Source organism: Nothoprocta perdicaria, unplaced genomic scaffold, assembly GCF_003342845.1.
Source record: "Nothoprocta perdicaria isolate Ctin4 unplaced genomic scaffold, notPer1 scaffold_0, whole genome shotgun sequence".
Lineage (NCBI taxonomy): Eukaryota > Metazoa > Chordata > Aves > Tinamiformes > Tinamidae > Nothoprocta > Nothoprocta perdicaria.
In genome coordinates, this window is record NW_020454092.1 from 17,743,698 (window position 1) to 17,760,009 (window position 16,312).

Sequence of the window (16,312 nt, forward strand, 5' to 3'; positions counted from 1 at the left end):
GTTTCAGCAGTCYGGGGAAGAGAGAAAGCCCATAGCAAGGTTATTTTAGTTATGGAGAGTTTTCCATGAAAATAAGAAACACAAACTGTTACCTTGAACTGAGYGTTAGAAAGAGGGACGTAATATCCTCAAAGACCAACGAGAAAACACAAAATACATTTAAAAAGTATTACCCAAAGCGTTCAGGGAATAAAGCCCACCTAGCAGTTGGCTAGATGCTGAGAGGGGCTGAATGGCTTTGATCACGTTGGAGGCTGGAATTGCTCCTCAAATGCAGTCAGCACTGTCAGTGCTTTAACCTCCCCGGCTCACGTGGGCTACGGACAGKGTCCCAGCATTGCATGACTCAAGGAATAACCCTGGAACCTGGCAAAGGTGCTGGTAATTACGTGGCCTATCGGCATGTAAGGAATTTTATAAAGCAGTTGGATCATGCCAAGGGTGAGAAACCACCATTTCCCAGCCAGCCCCTTCCCCAGGGAGCTGCCGCGGGGCAGACTCCTCCAAGGGCTGCATTGCTTAGCAGGGAAATGAGAGCCCCGCGGGGGCCTCAAGCAGGCCGGACTCGAGCCCAATCCAATSAGCCTTGCTTTCAGCAGGGAGTAGGAAAACAGGACTGCAAGGAGGGACTGTGCAGGAACAAACTCTTCGTGCTGTCCAAGTACATCTTTTGTCTCTCTCTAGATCTTCTTGAACAGCATTTATGCACACAAAAGACTAAACCTTGCAAGCTAAAGGACAAATTAATAGCCCGCCAGGTTTATAACTGCACTTCTGTCTTGAGCAGTGGTGGCAGAAGGATCTGCAAACATATGTGAACTCACCCCCGAGCAGCACAGKGCTCCGGCGGTGCCCGGGTGTTTCCCTTTGATTGCAAGCAGATCTGATCAGCCTTGGAGGCGACACACACTTGCACCAGCACATAAGACGTCAGGAAGGAAAGCCCTTCTCACGCAAACCAAAAGCCTAACAGCTATCAGCAGTCCTGAGATTAARACTACTTGATCTTCATCTGATTAAGCTTAACCTCAGATCTGAATAATTCTGTAATGCAAGTAATGGTTCCAAAATTCTGCCTTCAGATGGTTTTAAGGTTTGAAGACAAGTTTGTAAAAGGTCTGTAGAGAAAAATTGGCTTCTCTTGTGAGTAAGCCACAAGTCAGGCCTAAACTTGCATCGAGTAACCTGTGACCTTTGGGATCCAGGTTCTTGCTAYTTCAGCAAAAAGGCTGACTTCCCTTGAGAGAGAACCCAAATGGGGGGGAAATGGAAGGTGAAATGGCTAGAAAATGAAAAGCAGGTGATCAAGGGAAACTGTCCGAGGCCTCGGAGCTGTGTGCTCAAAGCACAGGCCGTCCTGTGGCCTCTGGCCAGAGCCCCAGGCGGAGGGACCGCGGCGAACGGAGCCGCTCYGTTATTCATCTCCCCCAGCGACAACCCGAGCTGGGGAGCAGCATTAATGAGATGCCTTTTGATGGAAGAGGATGGAGGGTGAAACATCATCACGTACAGTATGTAAATAGGCTAATGCATTTACTGACATATTTTTTTCTCTAGCCTGTATATGGCTGCAGAAACTACTCCATTCATTTCATTCATTTCATTTCCTGCAAGAGAGAAGTGCATTTGTCTTCCTTAATTAGGGAGTGAAGTAGAAAGGGCTACTAGGCTGAAAAAGAAAAATTCCTAATGTGCCACATTCTGGTGAGATCTGATAGAATATTTCCTCCAGTGCTGCTGCTGACCCATAGAGTGTCTTTCTTAAACACGTAATAATGAGAAATTCAAAGGAACAGCTTGGATTAGTTCTTGATCTTTCCCAGAACAAACCTGCACACTGAAGGAAGCACACATACAGAAGTCAGCATGTTAGCTASTGTTTTAATTAAAATATTCCTGGGATGTTCCTTTGAACTCCACATCAGACACACCTGAACCATCCAGAGCAATGGATGGTTCACCTCTTCAAAGAGTGAAAGAGAAAATAAGATAAAACGCATGGAATAAACATGGAGCCTGTCCTTTTATTTCCTGAATCAATGTGTTTTAAAAAAGTGTCACCTGCAGTGAACATCTGTTATGTTTACTCTCTGCTTTAGCTATTTTACTTTGCTGATCTTGCACCTTTTCCTTTTTCTTCATTTGTTCCACAAGGCAAATAAATAAATAAATAAATAAATACATAAAGTCACCGAGCACTGCTAACATTGCAAAGTGCCACCAGAGTGACAGAAGTGCCATGAGTAGCAATAAGGATTTTCAAAATGCTACGGTGCAAAATGCTGCAAACACAGGATTCCAAAAGCCCAATCCCAGCTGCACATGTCTCATGGTGCCTAATTCAGATCTTAAATGAGCCACCCTGCAGCCCAAGGAACATTTATTCCTGCAAGTTGTGTTGCACCTTGTGGGAAAGGGACTCTGTGACAGCTTCTGATCCACACACCATCCATACATGAACCTTTGTGCACTGCTGCTGAGCATAACCCCTCCAACCAGAGCAGTACTCATCTGTAACAGAGCTAGAGGTGCTTTAATTCTGTTACAGGCTAGATCATAATCTGGAAAATGGATACCTTGGGGAGTTTGGAAACCACTGATTTAAATGTTGTAAACCTTTTCTGTCTTTAATTTCTAGTACTCCAGAAGCAAAAGGATCATTCTGCCCGTGTGGGAAACACCTGTGGTTCCCAAGAGCCTCAGCATGGCTAAGGCCCYGCCTGAGGCGCGCACTGGGTACTCACTGCACGCTGCTTCCGACTCATCCGACCCGTCCGGACACTCTTCCTCCCCATCGCATTTCCACCTGGCGGGGATGCAGTGGCCGTTGTCACAAGTGAAATCGGACTCAGCACAAGTTTTCTTTGCTGCATGAAGGAAAAAAATAAGGGATGTGAATACAAGCAGGGCAGAAGGCCTTCGTAGCACCCAACCCCACTAGCAAAAGGCCGATTCCAGTCGCTCTTATCAAGAGAATTCAACATCATGACACATCTGACACCATGACAGACCCCAACAGGTTTGAAGATGGTGGCTTCTTCCCTACAAACCCTTCTCCCTCCCCTCCTGTTGTCTGAAACAAATCCACTCTTTTATGTCTTACTCTGGCAGTTGAAAAAAACAGGAAGTTCTACATCAAAATAAATATCCAGGGCTTTTACAAGTTGCTATGTATATGGAGCTGAGAGCATGCTGCATGATTTACAGACACATAAGATAAACTGCCTTGCAGTACTATAATCTAAGTAATAATGTTTTTATCTATGTGATGTATTCATGGCTTCTCTAGTAAATCCACCCCCCAGTCGATAGTCACAGAGCACTCTTCCAAACACTAAAAATCACTTAATTAAATTTCAACCACTCCAAGCTCTTTACTTTGCTGGCATTAGATCTATAGCTTGAAAAGAAGACACAAGACCAATGAACTCAAGCGACTAGTTGGCCTGTTCCTGCTTGCTGGTAGGGCACAACCAGCACCCTGTAACAGAGCCACCGCTTTTCCTGCAACAGAGAGACCCCAGCTCCACAAGGCTGCAACTAACCAGTTGTTCAGAGGAATTCACAGGATGGAGATGACCTTTTCTTCCCTGTAAAGCTGCTCACCACCTAATAGGATCACAGGAAAACTCAACTTGGAAAAGACCTCAGGAAGCTATTCAGGAATCTGGCCCAGCCTCCTGCAGGTCAGCAAGGAGGTCAGACAAGGTTAGTCAGAGCTTCATCCAGCCTGGTCTTAAAAGCTTCCAAGGATGGAGACTGGGCACCTCAACACTCCTTCCCACAAAYGTTTTCAAAGCTTGAGCATAACAAATCAGCCTCCCTGCTTTGATATTCCTTTTCTTCCAGGAGCTCCTGGCTGTCAGAGAGGGAGCTGTGTGAAATGTAGGTCACGTGCAGAAAACAAGGGCATGATTGTGTGAAGTTCTAAAGAGATTTACATGTCAGAAATCAAGTATTCATTTTCTAATGCACGAAACATGCAGCTTCCCTTAACAGGCATCCCTTAACAAGCAAGAAAAGGCTGCAAAACATCACTAAGCCCATGTACAGTCTCTCAGGACATACTTCATAGAGCGAACATACATTTACTCCCCTTTCTTTGTTAAGTGAGCCGGATACTGAATGAAATGGATGATTGCCCTTCAGTCTTACAGAACCACATGGTACAAACTAACACAGAAAGAAAACACACAGACCAAGAGCGTTAGAGGAGACATGATATTATGAAGCCCGTCTGATCTTTCAAAACCGTTTATAGGACAGAGCAGACCTGCTTCAGGTGGGAAAGCCCTCACTTGAGGAGCCAGCTCTCATGAGTGATTTCTGCAGACGGAGAGCAGCCCGGCAGCTGCAGTACCTGAAGCCGGCAGTGCTGCAGGACCTACAGGCTGGAGTCCAGCCGTGGCCAGTGGAGATCTGCAGGACACGGCCCAGAACGSTGCAGATGGGGCCGCAAGCCAGGGCTGAGCAGCAGCAGGCTCCCAAAGGCAGGCGAAGCAGCCCTGGCAGGYTGCATCGCTCCAGCCAAGATGCAGCACCCTTAACCTGATGCATTTAATGCACATTTAAGGACAGAGCTAGGGTGGGACACGGATGCTGTGCGCCTGCATGAGCAATACTGGGGTGCTCCGTTGCTCTCTGGAGAGCTGGCGAGATAAATTGTCCATGCCTGTTACWAGGGCAGGGCTGGAAAGCCTGCAAAAGAAAATGCATGTCTTTACTTGACCAGCAGAGCCTAATATAACACAAGACACATATAGCTTGCTTTTTACACTAGCTCTCCCGATATCCTAACATCTTGTTTTGCATAAGAAAACTCCTCTCCTTTGAGCGCTTCCCAAGAGACGCAGACAGCAACAGGATTCTTTGGTCATCTCGAATGGAAGCTCCCCTTTTCCCATCAGTGCAGAGCTGCAATTGCTGCAATGTGGGGCCAGGGGCAGCGCGCGGGTCGTGCCGGGAAGGAGGAGGCTGCCCAGGCTGCCGCGCACAGCAGATGGTGCTGCTGATGGTTTTGCTCCCCTGATATTGCACAATTTATAGATTGACAAGATTCACAAAAAGGGAGCAGAAAATGGCACTGGGCATCAGCAGGGAGCTGGTAACGGGCCCCTCTGGCCCAGCCTTCCTCTTGGCTACACGCAGGGGCACCCAGCAGCAGCCCAGGCCCAACCCAAGGTCTCACTCCGCACCAAAGACACCGGCCAGATAAGGTGCATTTGGTGCTTAGTCTGCACCTGAAGTGTCAATGMTCTAAAGCAGCAGGATGGCAGCGAGGGGAGCCAAACCTTTCCACGACTGAGATTTCCTTGTGGTATTTCTTATTTTCTACTGTTTCTGCTTTTTGCTATTATTTACATATTACAGGTACTGTTATTATCATTCCCCAACAAATGAGGGCCAGAACTCCTCAGACTGCCTTCATCAAAAGAAGCCCTGCTCTGTGTGGCRAAGAGCAGCCCAGGTCACTGCAAGCGAGAGAAGCGCAACGCGGCGGCTCACGTCTCATGTCTCACCTCCGCCGGCATCGCTTTGCTTCCGAGCACATTCACCTCCTGCTACTCAACTACTGCCTCTCCAGGCTCACAGCACAGGCAGGGAGCAGTTAATTAAAATATCTGCTCTCTGTTTCTTTTTCTTCCTTTCCCCTTCTCAAGTCAGACAACCCTTTTCTATTAATCTCCTACGTTACGCGCCTTTCTTCTATCAAACCTGCATTAAAAATTCATGGCGGTTCACGCCATAAACTGTCAGCGGTGCATTAAAATGTAAAATAAACACACGCATCCCTTCAGGGCWGGGGGGAGCAGGCGGGCTCGTGGTGTGGGTTCACCGGGCTCTCCGAGGAACAGCCAGAGCTGATTGCTCCCTTGAGATGGGAACAATCTCTCACTCTGTGGCCCTGGGCAGCTCTGCTGGCCTGGGCCTTTCAAGGGACGCAAGCATGGATTGCAAACATAGATTGCAAACACGGACTGCAAACATGGATTGCAAACATGGATCACAGTGGCCTCGTGGCAAGGCCACCTCGTGGAGCCTTTCGTCTTCTCCTGCTCCAGGGAGCTGCACCAAAGGAACCAAGATTCAGTTTTACTGTGGTGGAAGGAGCCTGGGAAGATGGGAGAATGGGAAGCTGACTTAGGCCAAAAGAGGGAAATTGAAATTCACGATGAAGAGGGTTTCATCTCACGTTGGGAAACTTCACTGGTGACTTTGCTCAGTGGCCTATCCAAGGAGCTGCCGTGACTCTGTGGGGAGGAGAAAGGGGCCGTCACAGGTGGTCGAGCCCATTATGCGCCACAGCAACTGCTCGGCGCCGGGCGCAGAAGATGTCGGTGTCACGGGCCGCGCTGCTGCTGCTGAATCTCCTAACCCCTGGCCAGGTTGTTCGCCAAAGGCCGGCTCGCCCCTCTTCAGGGGACATATCAATACCACTTCCTCCGAGCGCCGCCACGGTGACTTTGCCGAGGAGGAAGGCTCCTGGTGAGGGAGGACCGCCAGACCCAGGCACCCAAATACCTGAACCTGGCATTTTGCAGCCAGATAAGAGCTGAAACACGAGGAAATCCTCGCAGCCATCAGGCCCTTTCATCTTCAGACAACCAAAGACACCTYGAAGTAATGAAAGGGAATATACAACCAGTCTGAATCTGACACGTTGAGATGCGACACAAAATGCATTTTAAAGCGACTTCTCAAATGCTGGACCTGGGCTCCTAAAACAAGTTCCGTCGCTCTGATGGGAGGTTCAGCAACTGGGGGCTCCTCGGGCAATCAATGTGCAGCTGCTGATCTTGAACTGCCTCTTGGAGCAATTGTGTCCAATCACTTAAATGAACAGGAGAAAAGAAGAGACATCATCCAGGATTTTCATTAGTATCCCAGGTCTTCAGCTTTGTGCCTTTTATGCATAAGACCCTGCTTGAGAGTTATTTAAATGCATTTGCATGCTTAGCAGTGAGTTTATCTGGGAGGGAAATTGGTAGCACCTAATTACCAGCTAAGGAAAACCAAGAGTGCTGAGGAGGTGCTTCCTCCTCCTCCGTGAAATTAAAGGGATGTTATCAGTTAACAGAGAGAGGCCTTCGTTGCTAAAGTACTGCCTAAAGTAACCCAGGAAAAAAKTGCTTTTCCTAGCCTCTCCGGAGGCTGCCACTGCCATTTCAGACTTGAGGAAGGGACGAAAAGCTCCAAAGCTCTTTCCAAATCTGCAAGTTTGTCAAACGAAAGCACAATTTGTGCCTGAAGAGTGTGTTTTGTCAGCAAGTAAAACCAGAATTAAACTGCTCACTGGAAATCCCTGAAGAGAAAGCCATGGCAAGAGGCTGCGGCGGTCAGGCCTGGCAGGTCTGTGAGCCCGGCAGGAGGCCGCGTTGGCCTGGTCTGCCCCGTGAGGACACAGCGGGCCCGCGAGCCCGGCAGGAGGCCGCGATGGTGGGGCCTGCCCCATGAGGACATGGCCGGGCCTGCGCGCCGTGCGGCTCGCGCGTGCGAGAGCAGCCCTCGCTGGGCACCCGGGGCTTCGCAGCTGGGTGCCCCGCGCGGCCCCGTCTCGCAGGAACGAGCCCCTCCGGCAGCGTCCCCTCCAACAGCTGCTCCCTCAGCCCTCTCTTCAGCTCTCTAACTTTATTTTTAAGACCCACTTGCAAARCATAAGCGATCTGTTAAATTGTACAAATACAGAGCTTTGTAACCATTTTCTTCTGTGACAACCTCTGCTGCAGAAGACACGCATCACTTCTCCTCTGTCGCAGATGCGTGGCAATATTACGTGTCCAAACCATGGAGGACATCTGTGGCACAGCCAAGGACGTGACCCACGTCTTTCAGCAACGCCTCCCCGTGTGATATGTCAGGGCCAGGACAACCTCTTCTCCYTACAGGAGAGAGCAAGTTTTGCTTTGCCAGCAAAGCCGAGCGCCTTTCCAGAGCTCCATATTGCTGCCGTCATGACCTCTTCAAGGGATTTGGTACACTCCGAATTACCAGTTTGTTTCCAAACATTTCTTTGACTAGCTCTCATCTGCACTGACTTTTCCTGACAGAATTGTCAGATTTGTCTGTCTGCTTTGGGTTTTGTTTTGCTTTGTTTTAACAAGCAGCAAGATGCTCTTGGGAGACACAAGACCTTGGGTGGCACCTACATACATGTCATTTTTCAGTGAAGGCCGCTTGCACATTCCCCAGAAAGGCATTTGACATCAGTCTGTCTTGCTGTTTCTGGGAATTAAACCCCAGGGGCCATATTCTACCCCCATGAAACGCTGCTGAAGCCCATTAATAATTTTGGCCTTAGAGCTCTCCATGCAAAATTGGACGCAGATGTCACTATGACGTCCTATGGCCTCTTTTTTGGTTTGAATGTAGCTTTTACAATCCTCACCCTAAGTCAGTTATGTGCCTCAAGCAGACCCTAATAAATGTGGTAACAGACAGAGCTAGGAAAATGCTCCTCAATAGAAACATGAAAACAGGAAAAACTTCCTGGAATGGGAAAGTCCGGAGGGATCTGGAGTGTCTCCAGGCAGGCGGATACTGTCCTGCAATCCCTGGTGCTCAAAAACTTCAGATACAGCTGAATTATTAATGGTTTGCCTTTTGAATGAGGTTCAGCCCCGAATGAGGCTCAACAACTYACACCCTGATGAAAACRTMTTTAAACTTGCACTTGCTGTTGAACCCAGGCTTGCTCCCAGGGGACAGGGCTGCTGCCGCCCCCAAAATCACCACCAGCACATGGGATGGTCTAGGAAGGAGCCATAATTTCACTACCTGCCTTTGCCATGGAGAGAGGAGCAATGGGAGATCATGCTAGGGGGTTCACAAGGATTTCCAGCAAAGTCATTTGCGCTGCAACTCAGCTTTAAAACAGACATAAGGAAAATACACACTGCCTAGGGGCTGTTTTCCAGAACTTGGCCTGGCTCCAGCTTGCATACTGTTGCTACAACTGCCTGGAGAAACAGGAATCTGATATTTGCACCTGCAAGCTCCACATTTGTAAGTGCAATGCAACACACGGCTACAACATCCCAATGAAGGGAGGCTATGCATTCCCCCAAACATGTGTTCGTTTCTAATAGCTCAGACCTGTAATGTAAATAAACCAGATCAAATGACACATGGAAAACCCAGCGGGATTCAAATCTCACAATCCGTAACAATCCAAGAGAAAACAAGTAAAGGCTCTTCAAGAGTCAGGATCAACAACCTGACAAATCCACTCAAAGGCTCTATATTCTCAGTAGCAAAAGCATTTGTTTGCTGCTTCTGTTTGCAGGAAACAAGGAGAGACGACAATAGAAGAGTAACAGATTTGCAGTAACTCGAGATAACATTCCTGGTCTCGTGCCCAACGTTGTACGGGTGGCCAGGAGGGAAATGCAACATTGCTCCTTGCTCCTAACAAGGGAATTGCGGGTGCAGGAACACACCTGATTGTTCTGCTTTGAAGCCAACAGCAGGCAAAATTCGGCTCTGCCACATTTATTATCTTTATTAGAAGCTCGCCACATTTTATGACACTTGCACATGTGATCCAGTTACTTAAAATGGAATCAATGCTTGCGCCTTCTCTCCTCTCCCTGCTCTAACCATTAAGTTGCAAAGTTAAAAGAAATAAAAAATTCTCTGTATAATAAAATAAACACTGAGTGAGGTCTACTTTCCTAGAAAGCTAAAAATACCAGAATTAAAATGCGTGCTGCTTTCCAGGCAGCTCAGAATATGGTATCAATGGCAACGAACAGAGTGGGGATCATTCAGGATTTCTCCAAAGGCTGCATCTAGCATTTCCGACTYCTTGCTTGGTTTTATTGTTCGTTTTGTTTTTAGCAAAGTCATGGTATATTTTGGAGTAAAATCTGTTTTCTAGGATTATATCAAAATGTTCCTCTCTCTGACCTTGYGTTCATTGTCCTGAATTCTTTAACCGCTTCAGACACTAGAAATAGAAATGGAAAACAAAAAGTAATAATCGGTGTGTCGCAGCAGAAAAATTACATGGGAAAAAGAGTAGCTGTATCATAGCACACATCCCTGCAGGGCATTCTTATGCCAAACCAATAGGAATGGTATAGAAACCCAAACTGAATTAAGTGGGCAGCAGCACAGCAGGAGCATCTAAGATGGTAAAAAATGCAGGTCCTTATCCCTTAATGCTGCTTAGACACCCCAGTGCACTGATGTCTTTGGGCGTTCCTGGTCCACGGACCTGGGAAGGACCTTTCTCCACAGCTCTGCACTAGCTGCTCTCCAAGACACAAATCGCGGATGACGGATTTGCCAGGAATGCTGCTTTTTCAGCCCACTGAACCAGAGCGCAGGGAATTGTAAGGGATCGCACACAAAAGCGTTTTGCAAAGCGGCTCCGCAGCCAGCACCGTTTCAGACCGAGCAGCAGGTTGCTCCTCGGATCCAAGTCTGCTGCGGCGGCGCGGTGCCAGCAAGTGCCTGCGCGCGCTGCCAGGCGGCGCGAGCGCCCGCGCCCGCCGGGGGAGCGCCCAGGTGAAGGGCCGGCCGCGGTCGCGCGGCTCCCCCGCTGCAGCACGGCCCTCCTCGCCCACCACAGGGTGCTGTCAAATCCCTTTGCAGGCTGCGGTATTAAATATGAGGACCCTGGGGAGGTGGATAGGCGCAACARGGAAATGATGACGCATGCCACAATGTTCTTTAACCTACTAACAACTATGTCCAAGTTCGCTTATTCTGGGCTCTCTAATCATCAGGGCAAGAAGACATCAGCAGCTACTGTGCCTTGAATGGCAAGCGTGGCTCAAAGGTCTGCGGGGAACACAAAAAGGCTTTGTCTTCTGATGAGAAGAACAAAGCTACCATGTGGTACAGCATCACACATGCAATTAGTCATGAAAGTTAATACAGGAGAAGCAGATGGTAGAACCAGTGTCAACATTTCTAGTGGGCACGTTTCCCCTTACTCCGGGGGTCCTGCAAAGCGAGGTCGCGGCTGAGCTCTYGGCAGCTTGCAGATATTCCTGACTACATCATGGAGCAGCAGGGACCTTTTATCCACCCCGTGGAGGTCCTACATGCTCCCATCCCCACTCAGGCACCTCCCATCGTTCAGGCACCTTCTCTTCTCCATGTATTCGTTAGGGTGCCACCACCATCCTCATCGCACGTGGACAGAAACTGAGGCAGAGAGACACAAGGCCCCTGGCCCTGCTTGTGCAGGGAGATGTTGGCACCATCACCTGAGTTATCAGACGCTGAACCAATCRCCACTACAGCTCGTTTCCCTCCAGAATATTTTGCACATTTGCAAAGAGCAAATTCTCCTCGCTCAGCCAAGAACCGAAGGCTACAGACAACAGCGRAGCACAGGGAAGGTGCACCCCAGACCAGGAGGACTGCACAAGGCAGCCCAGGACTGGCAGCTCCACYGTGATGAGGGCTGCGAGGCGGTGGCTTTGCAAAGCTCCTCCGCCAGCCTTTAGATGGAGCCTCCTCTACGGTTGTTCTGCCCAGCGCCCTTGCTCAGGAGCTCGCGGGCTCCAGTGGGTGCCGGGGTGAGGATGGCAGAGCTGCCTGCTCTGAAAGTCACTGGAATAAAATCAGATGGACAACCCGCAGTTAGTCCAATGGCAYGTATGACCCAGTCTCTACAGCTGCTCAACCTGATCTCTTTTTTTTTAAAGCTCCCAGCAACCCATTAATTACAATACATTATTTACAGCTTGCAAGGGGTTGAAACCACGGGATGCACAGAATGGAATTTATGCAATTACCTATAGCTGGCCCTCGCGACAACCTCCGTTCCGGCTCCTGAGCTCCATGGGTCCCCTCGCCRCGGCCAGGCCATTCAATCCGCTTCTGCTGCCATGGAAATGCACAGGAGGCAACAAAGCGACCGGGATTCTCCCGCTGGAGATGGAGGAGCAGCAAAGGGAGAGCGCAGAGAGGCCCCAACAAAGAGAAACCAGTTTGTCTGCTGCCTCTGCACACAAACAAGCCTCCCGCTTTGTGCAAGGGGGTGGTGAGGAATGCAGTTCTCCCCTCCTTTAGAAAATCAAGACCTTTTAAGCCAAGCCTAACAACAGGGCTAGGTGGATGGGCCAGCTCACTGGTCCCATGCAGCAGCCCACAGCTAGTGGCTCATAGGAAACATCACTAACGGGGTGATCTGCAGCCAAAAGCAACCCCAGAGGGAGGAATTGATGGTTAGACCTATTTAATAAGCTATCCCCATGTCACTCCTATGGCAGCATCAGCTACAGACAGACCTTTTCTACATTCAAAAGACTTCTTTTCATTTTTACTCCATTAATGAGTAGTCACGCTCATCAGCAATTCCCTTGACTTTGTAGGAAGAAAGCATTTTAAAATATATATTAGAAAGTGGGACTGACAAGCATTAAAGAACTCTGCCAGGTCTTTGAACTRATTTCCAAAGGTGTTTTATGGGAATAAAGGAAAAAAAGTTGTATAGAATCGTGAACTTTTTCCTGCTTAAGGAGCCCCACGTGGACACTGCTGCCAGATTAAGTGCCGTGAGCCCAGGACATCCACACACATAATCCTCCCAGCGACTGCTGCTCCTTTCCCCCGGCCCCACATGCTTTTCTTTCCTTTTTTTCCTTTCTGACGCCACTGACTTTCCTGGTAAAACCTACAGAACTGGTTGTTAGTGAGACATGAAAAGGCAGCCCCTCTGTGAAAGCAAGCCCCTATCAAAGCCCGACAGCTTTCCTCCAGCAAGACAACAGTGCATTTGGGGCACGTTCCCCCGAGGTTCAGCCACAAAAGGAGAGAAGGCGAAAGCGGGGCGAGCGTTTCTTGCCCGACGCAGGTTTCCATCTGTAACTCCCAGGCACCTGGCCTGCCTGCCCCGAGCCCTYGGCCCCGAGGTCGGGCCAGCTGCCCTGCAGCGCGCTAGCCCCCCGAGCCGCCCTCACTCCACGCATCACTCGAGTGCACTGGCATTACTTTTGTCCAGTTAAATATGCAATAACAGGTGCTTTTTGCACTGGAATCCCCATAACACAGAAGCTTGTACCATATCTAGCACCTGATTAAGTCTTTGTCACTGTGATTTTTGTAAGAACAGCTATGAATGCAGCTCCAAGAGATCAATGACCATGAAAATGACTCCCAGATGATGGCATTATTAATATTATTATATTATCTTGCTTTTCCAGCAGTCTCCATTCTCTGCCGGTCCTCTCAGGTGATAAAGCACCAACGCTTTCCATCCAGAGCATCCAGAAAGAGATGCCAGGCACTTTTTAACAAGTCAGTCATGAAGATCTGCTTGGTTTGTCCCAAAGGGGAGCTAGGAAAAGCCATCTCCATCAGACCTCACTACCTTGCTGGGGCCCCTCCACACCAGGACCATTGACCCATGCTGCAATTTTAACTCTTCAAYGAGAATTTTTTAACAGTGCTCTTTACATCTGTGGCCACATAAGGCAAAGTGCGGGGTCCCCATACTGCCCATCAGAACCACGAGCCCTGAGCAAGACTGGAATGAAACCTCCTCCCACAGATGGTTTCCAGTCACCTTAAGTGTCACCAGGACAACTCTAGGCACAGGAATATAAATTACCTTTAGGGTGCCGGGGTTCACCCTGGCGCCGACCGGCTTTGCATGCAAATTCCAATCACGGCCATTTCAATGGCAACTGTGTAAACAGCGGGAACTATTAAACCATCACGGCAGTCAATGGTACCACAGCCGGGAAAAATGTTACTGGAGGCAGCAACAAACCAGAGAAAAAGGAGGAGGAGGCGCACACAGAAAGGGGTTCAGCCCTGTAATTCATGCGTGCCCGGCACCGGGGTCTCATTTCCTAGGAAACGTCACTATTTTTTTTCCCTTGACTTCTTCTTGCCTTGGATATTGACTGTAAACAAGAGCTGGTGCTGGGGCAAAACTTCATGTCAGCTTTGGGGGCTCACAGATGCCTGGTAATAAGCACTACTGGAGCTGTGGCTTTCAGGGATTTTATTTTTTTGCAGGCAGCAGAAATAAGTCAAAACTTTCTTCTGCCTTTGGCGGTGATGTGTGAAGCAATCTTAAAACTCAGAGTATTAAAGAAATGCTTTGGATGCACAAAGCGTTCTGCAAAGAAGCTGATAAACCAAGCACAGCAGTAGCTCCGTTACTGGCCTGAAAAAATTAAGCAAATAGCTTTAGCAAACACAACCACAAGGATTCAAGCAACGCAACCAGCAATTTTCAATGGTGTGGCAGCTCGGAGATTAGAATCTAAGAGCGAGGGGAGAAAAACAAGCCCAAATTGTGCTCTGCATTAAAGCTGATATATGGAATAAGCAAAATTTATGAGTAGGCTTCACATCCTCCAGCAAGACTTTTTAAACAAGACAGGAGGTCTGGACCTGTGGGCACCACTGCAGGTCCCACGGGCCACCCAGCCCCTGCAGCCCCAACTCTGAAGTGCTCGTGCACCTCCAGCTTCTCTCCTATGGACCCGCAGCAGGGGCTTTGYTGCACGAGACCTCCCTGTCCTCTCTCCAGCTCTCTGTCCTGCCTTGCTTTTTGATAAAGTGAAGTCCATCAAATTGAGACAGGGCGGTTATTCTCATATTCAAATATCCTCATTCTCCTGCCAGCTAAAGTTCCTGAACATTAACTCATATGACCAGACAAGGGCCTCTGTTAGAGGACAGTGACCGCTTAAATCCCAGAAGAGATTCGTTCAAAATCAAGAGAACTCTCTTCATGCCTCTGCATTTAACAAAACCCTTTTTTTTGTGGTATATGAATATCCATAAAGCTACTCCACTGCTTTGCTGAGTGCACCAATACATTTCTGGCTGGCCCCAAGACACCAGACTCTGCTGATCAGAAAAGGCTCCAAGAAAGCGTGATGTGTTGTCATCTACCAAACTTGGGTCTTTGTGTCACAGCCATGTCGAAGCCTCTCACTTTAGAGAGACYGAAAGTCAGTTTTCAGTGAAACCCAGCTCTAGGGATGCTCAGCCTGGCGCTGAAGGGAACTTTCCCTTTGAGGAAGGTTGTACTTGCCCAAATTCTGCAAAAACTGGAGCCTTTGGCAGTTGTGCGAGGAGCCAGGAGCCCAGCCAAGCCGATTCAGCATGTGCAGGGTCACACAGTGGGGAAAGCAGCTCTGCAGGAAGCCTGGGTTGGAGGGAGATCTGGGGACAACTTAAGAGGGACCTTAGCTACAATCTTGGGTGCTAGGAGCATCATTGCAGGGGCAATTTAGGGCAAGGATAGGGAAGAGGTTCATGACAGAATCTCTCTCTCCCACATCCCTAATTCCAGTGGTAGGTGAGCTGAATGAGCTGCCTCAGGTTGCCCTTCTCTTGCAAATCCAGCACTAACTCCAGGCTGTGGCTTATCTCCTATGAAGCACAGACGCCAGGAGAGATGCGTGGAGGTTTCAGAACAAATTTGCTGAGCAATGCCCCTTTCCTTGATGGCAGCATTATGATTAAAAAATAATACAAAGCTTCATTTTTTGAAGTGAGATAGAGAGCTCCCAATCCCCAAGAGATCTCTCCCGGCCATTCATCACGACTGCCAGAAGCTGCCCATCAAGCTGGCAAGCTCCGGCAGAGGCAGGTGCCGTTGCCGTGCGGGGCTTTCAAGGGGCTGAACAATATCTCCATCAGCAGGATATTCTAAACCTGCCAACAGCTCTCACCATTTTTTCRTCTTTTATCAATCTGGCAGCCAACGGGGGAGCTTAGAGAAGCCTCAGAACTTCGCTCAGCCTCTCGGCCTCATGAGCAACTTGTCTCTTCCTTTTCCTCCCTCCCCGTTTCAAGCCCCGTTGCGGGTTTAGCCCCAGCAGCACAGTCTGACCGTATCTGAGGTTCTGAGTGATTTTCTCCTGTTTCCCAACTCCATGGGGAGCGTGGAGCTCCCAACAGAGCAGCTGAGTGCCTGGTCCTGTTCTGCGGCAGCTCCCAGGCCGCCGGTGAAGCGAAGGCCCCCAGACCTCCCTGCTCCCTGGGGAAACAGGTCMAGGCACCAGTCCTGCCTTCGGAAATCCCAAGCGCTTCATTGCTGCAGCGACCACTGTGGGCCAGCGAGAGCTGGAAGGAAGAGTTTGGAGAACAGCAATTTGCTCCATGCTCCTCAAGCTTCGTGCCGCTCCGATGCAGGACGTGACAAAGCCACACTCCTGCTACGTCTTCAGCAACTATTTATGCAGGAACAAGTGCTGAAGGCTGGCAATTCGTGACTGAATTGCCAACCCATAGCTCCCATTGAGCTTTCTGCAGCTCCTTCTCGCCAGATGACAGGCATTTACAGTTTAAGATTCTGCACAGCTTCTCCCTTGCTTGCTCAGCAGCCCCA

The 16,312-nt window shown here is 49.2% G+C and overlaps 1 protein-coding gene across 1 annotated transcript in view; it reads right to left on the minus strand.

The window, feature by feature from the left end:
- Nucleotides 1-16,312, minus strand: part of LRP8 (LDL receptor related protein 8) — a 125,479-nt gene that overhangs the window by 42,006 nt on the left and 67,161 nt on the right. Inside the window, exon 3 of the mRNA XM_026054043.1 lies at nucleotides 2,745-2,867. Within this exon, the coding sequence (XP_025909828.1) occupies nucleotides 2,745-2,867 (123 nt within the window). The remainder of the gene's footprint in view (nucleotides 1-2,744; nucleotides 2,868-16,312) is intronic.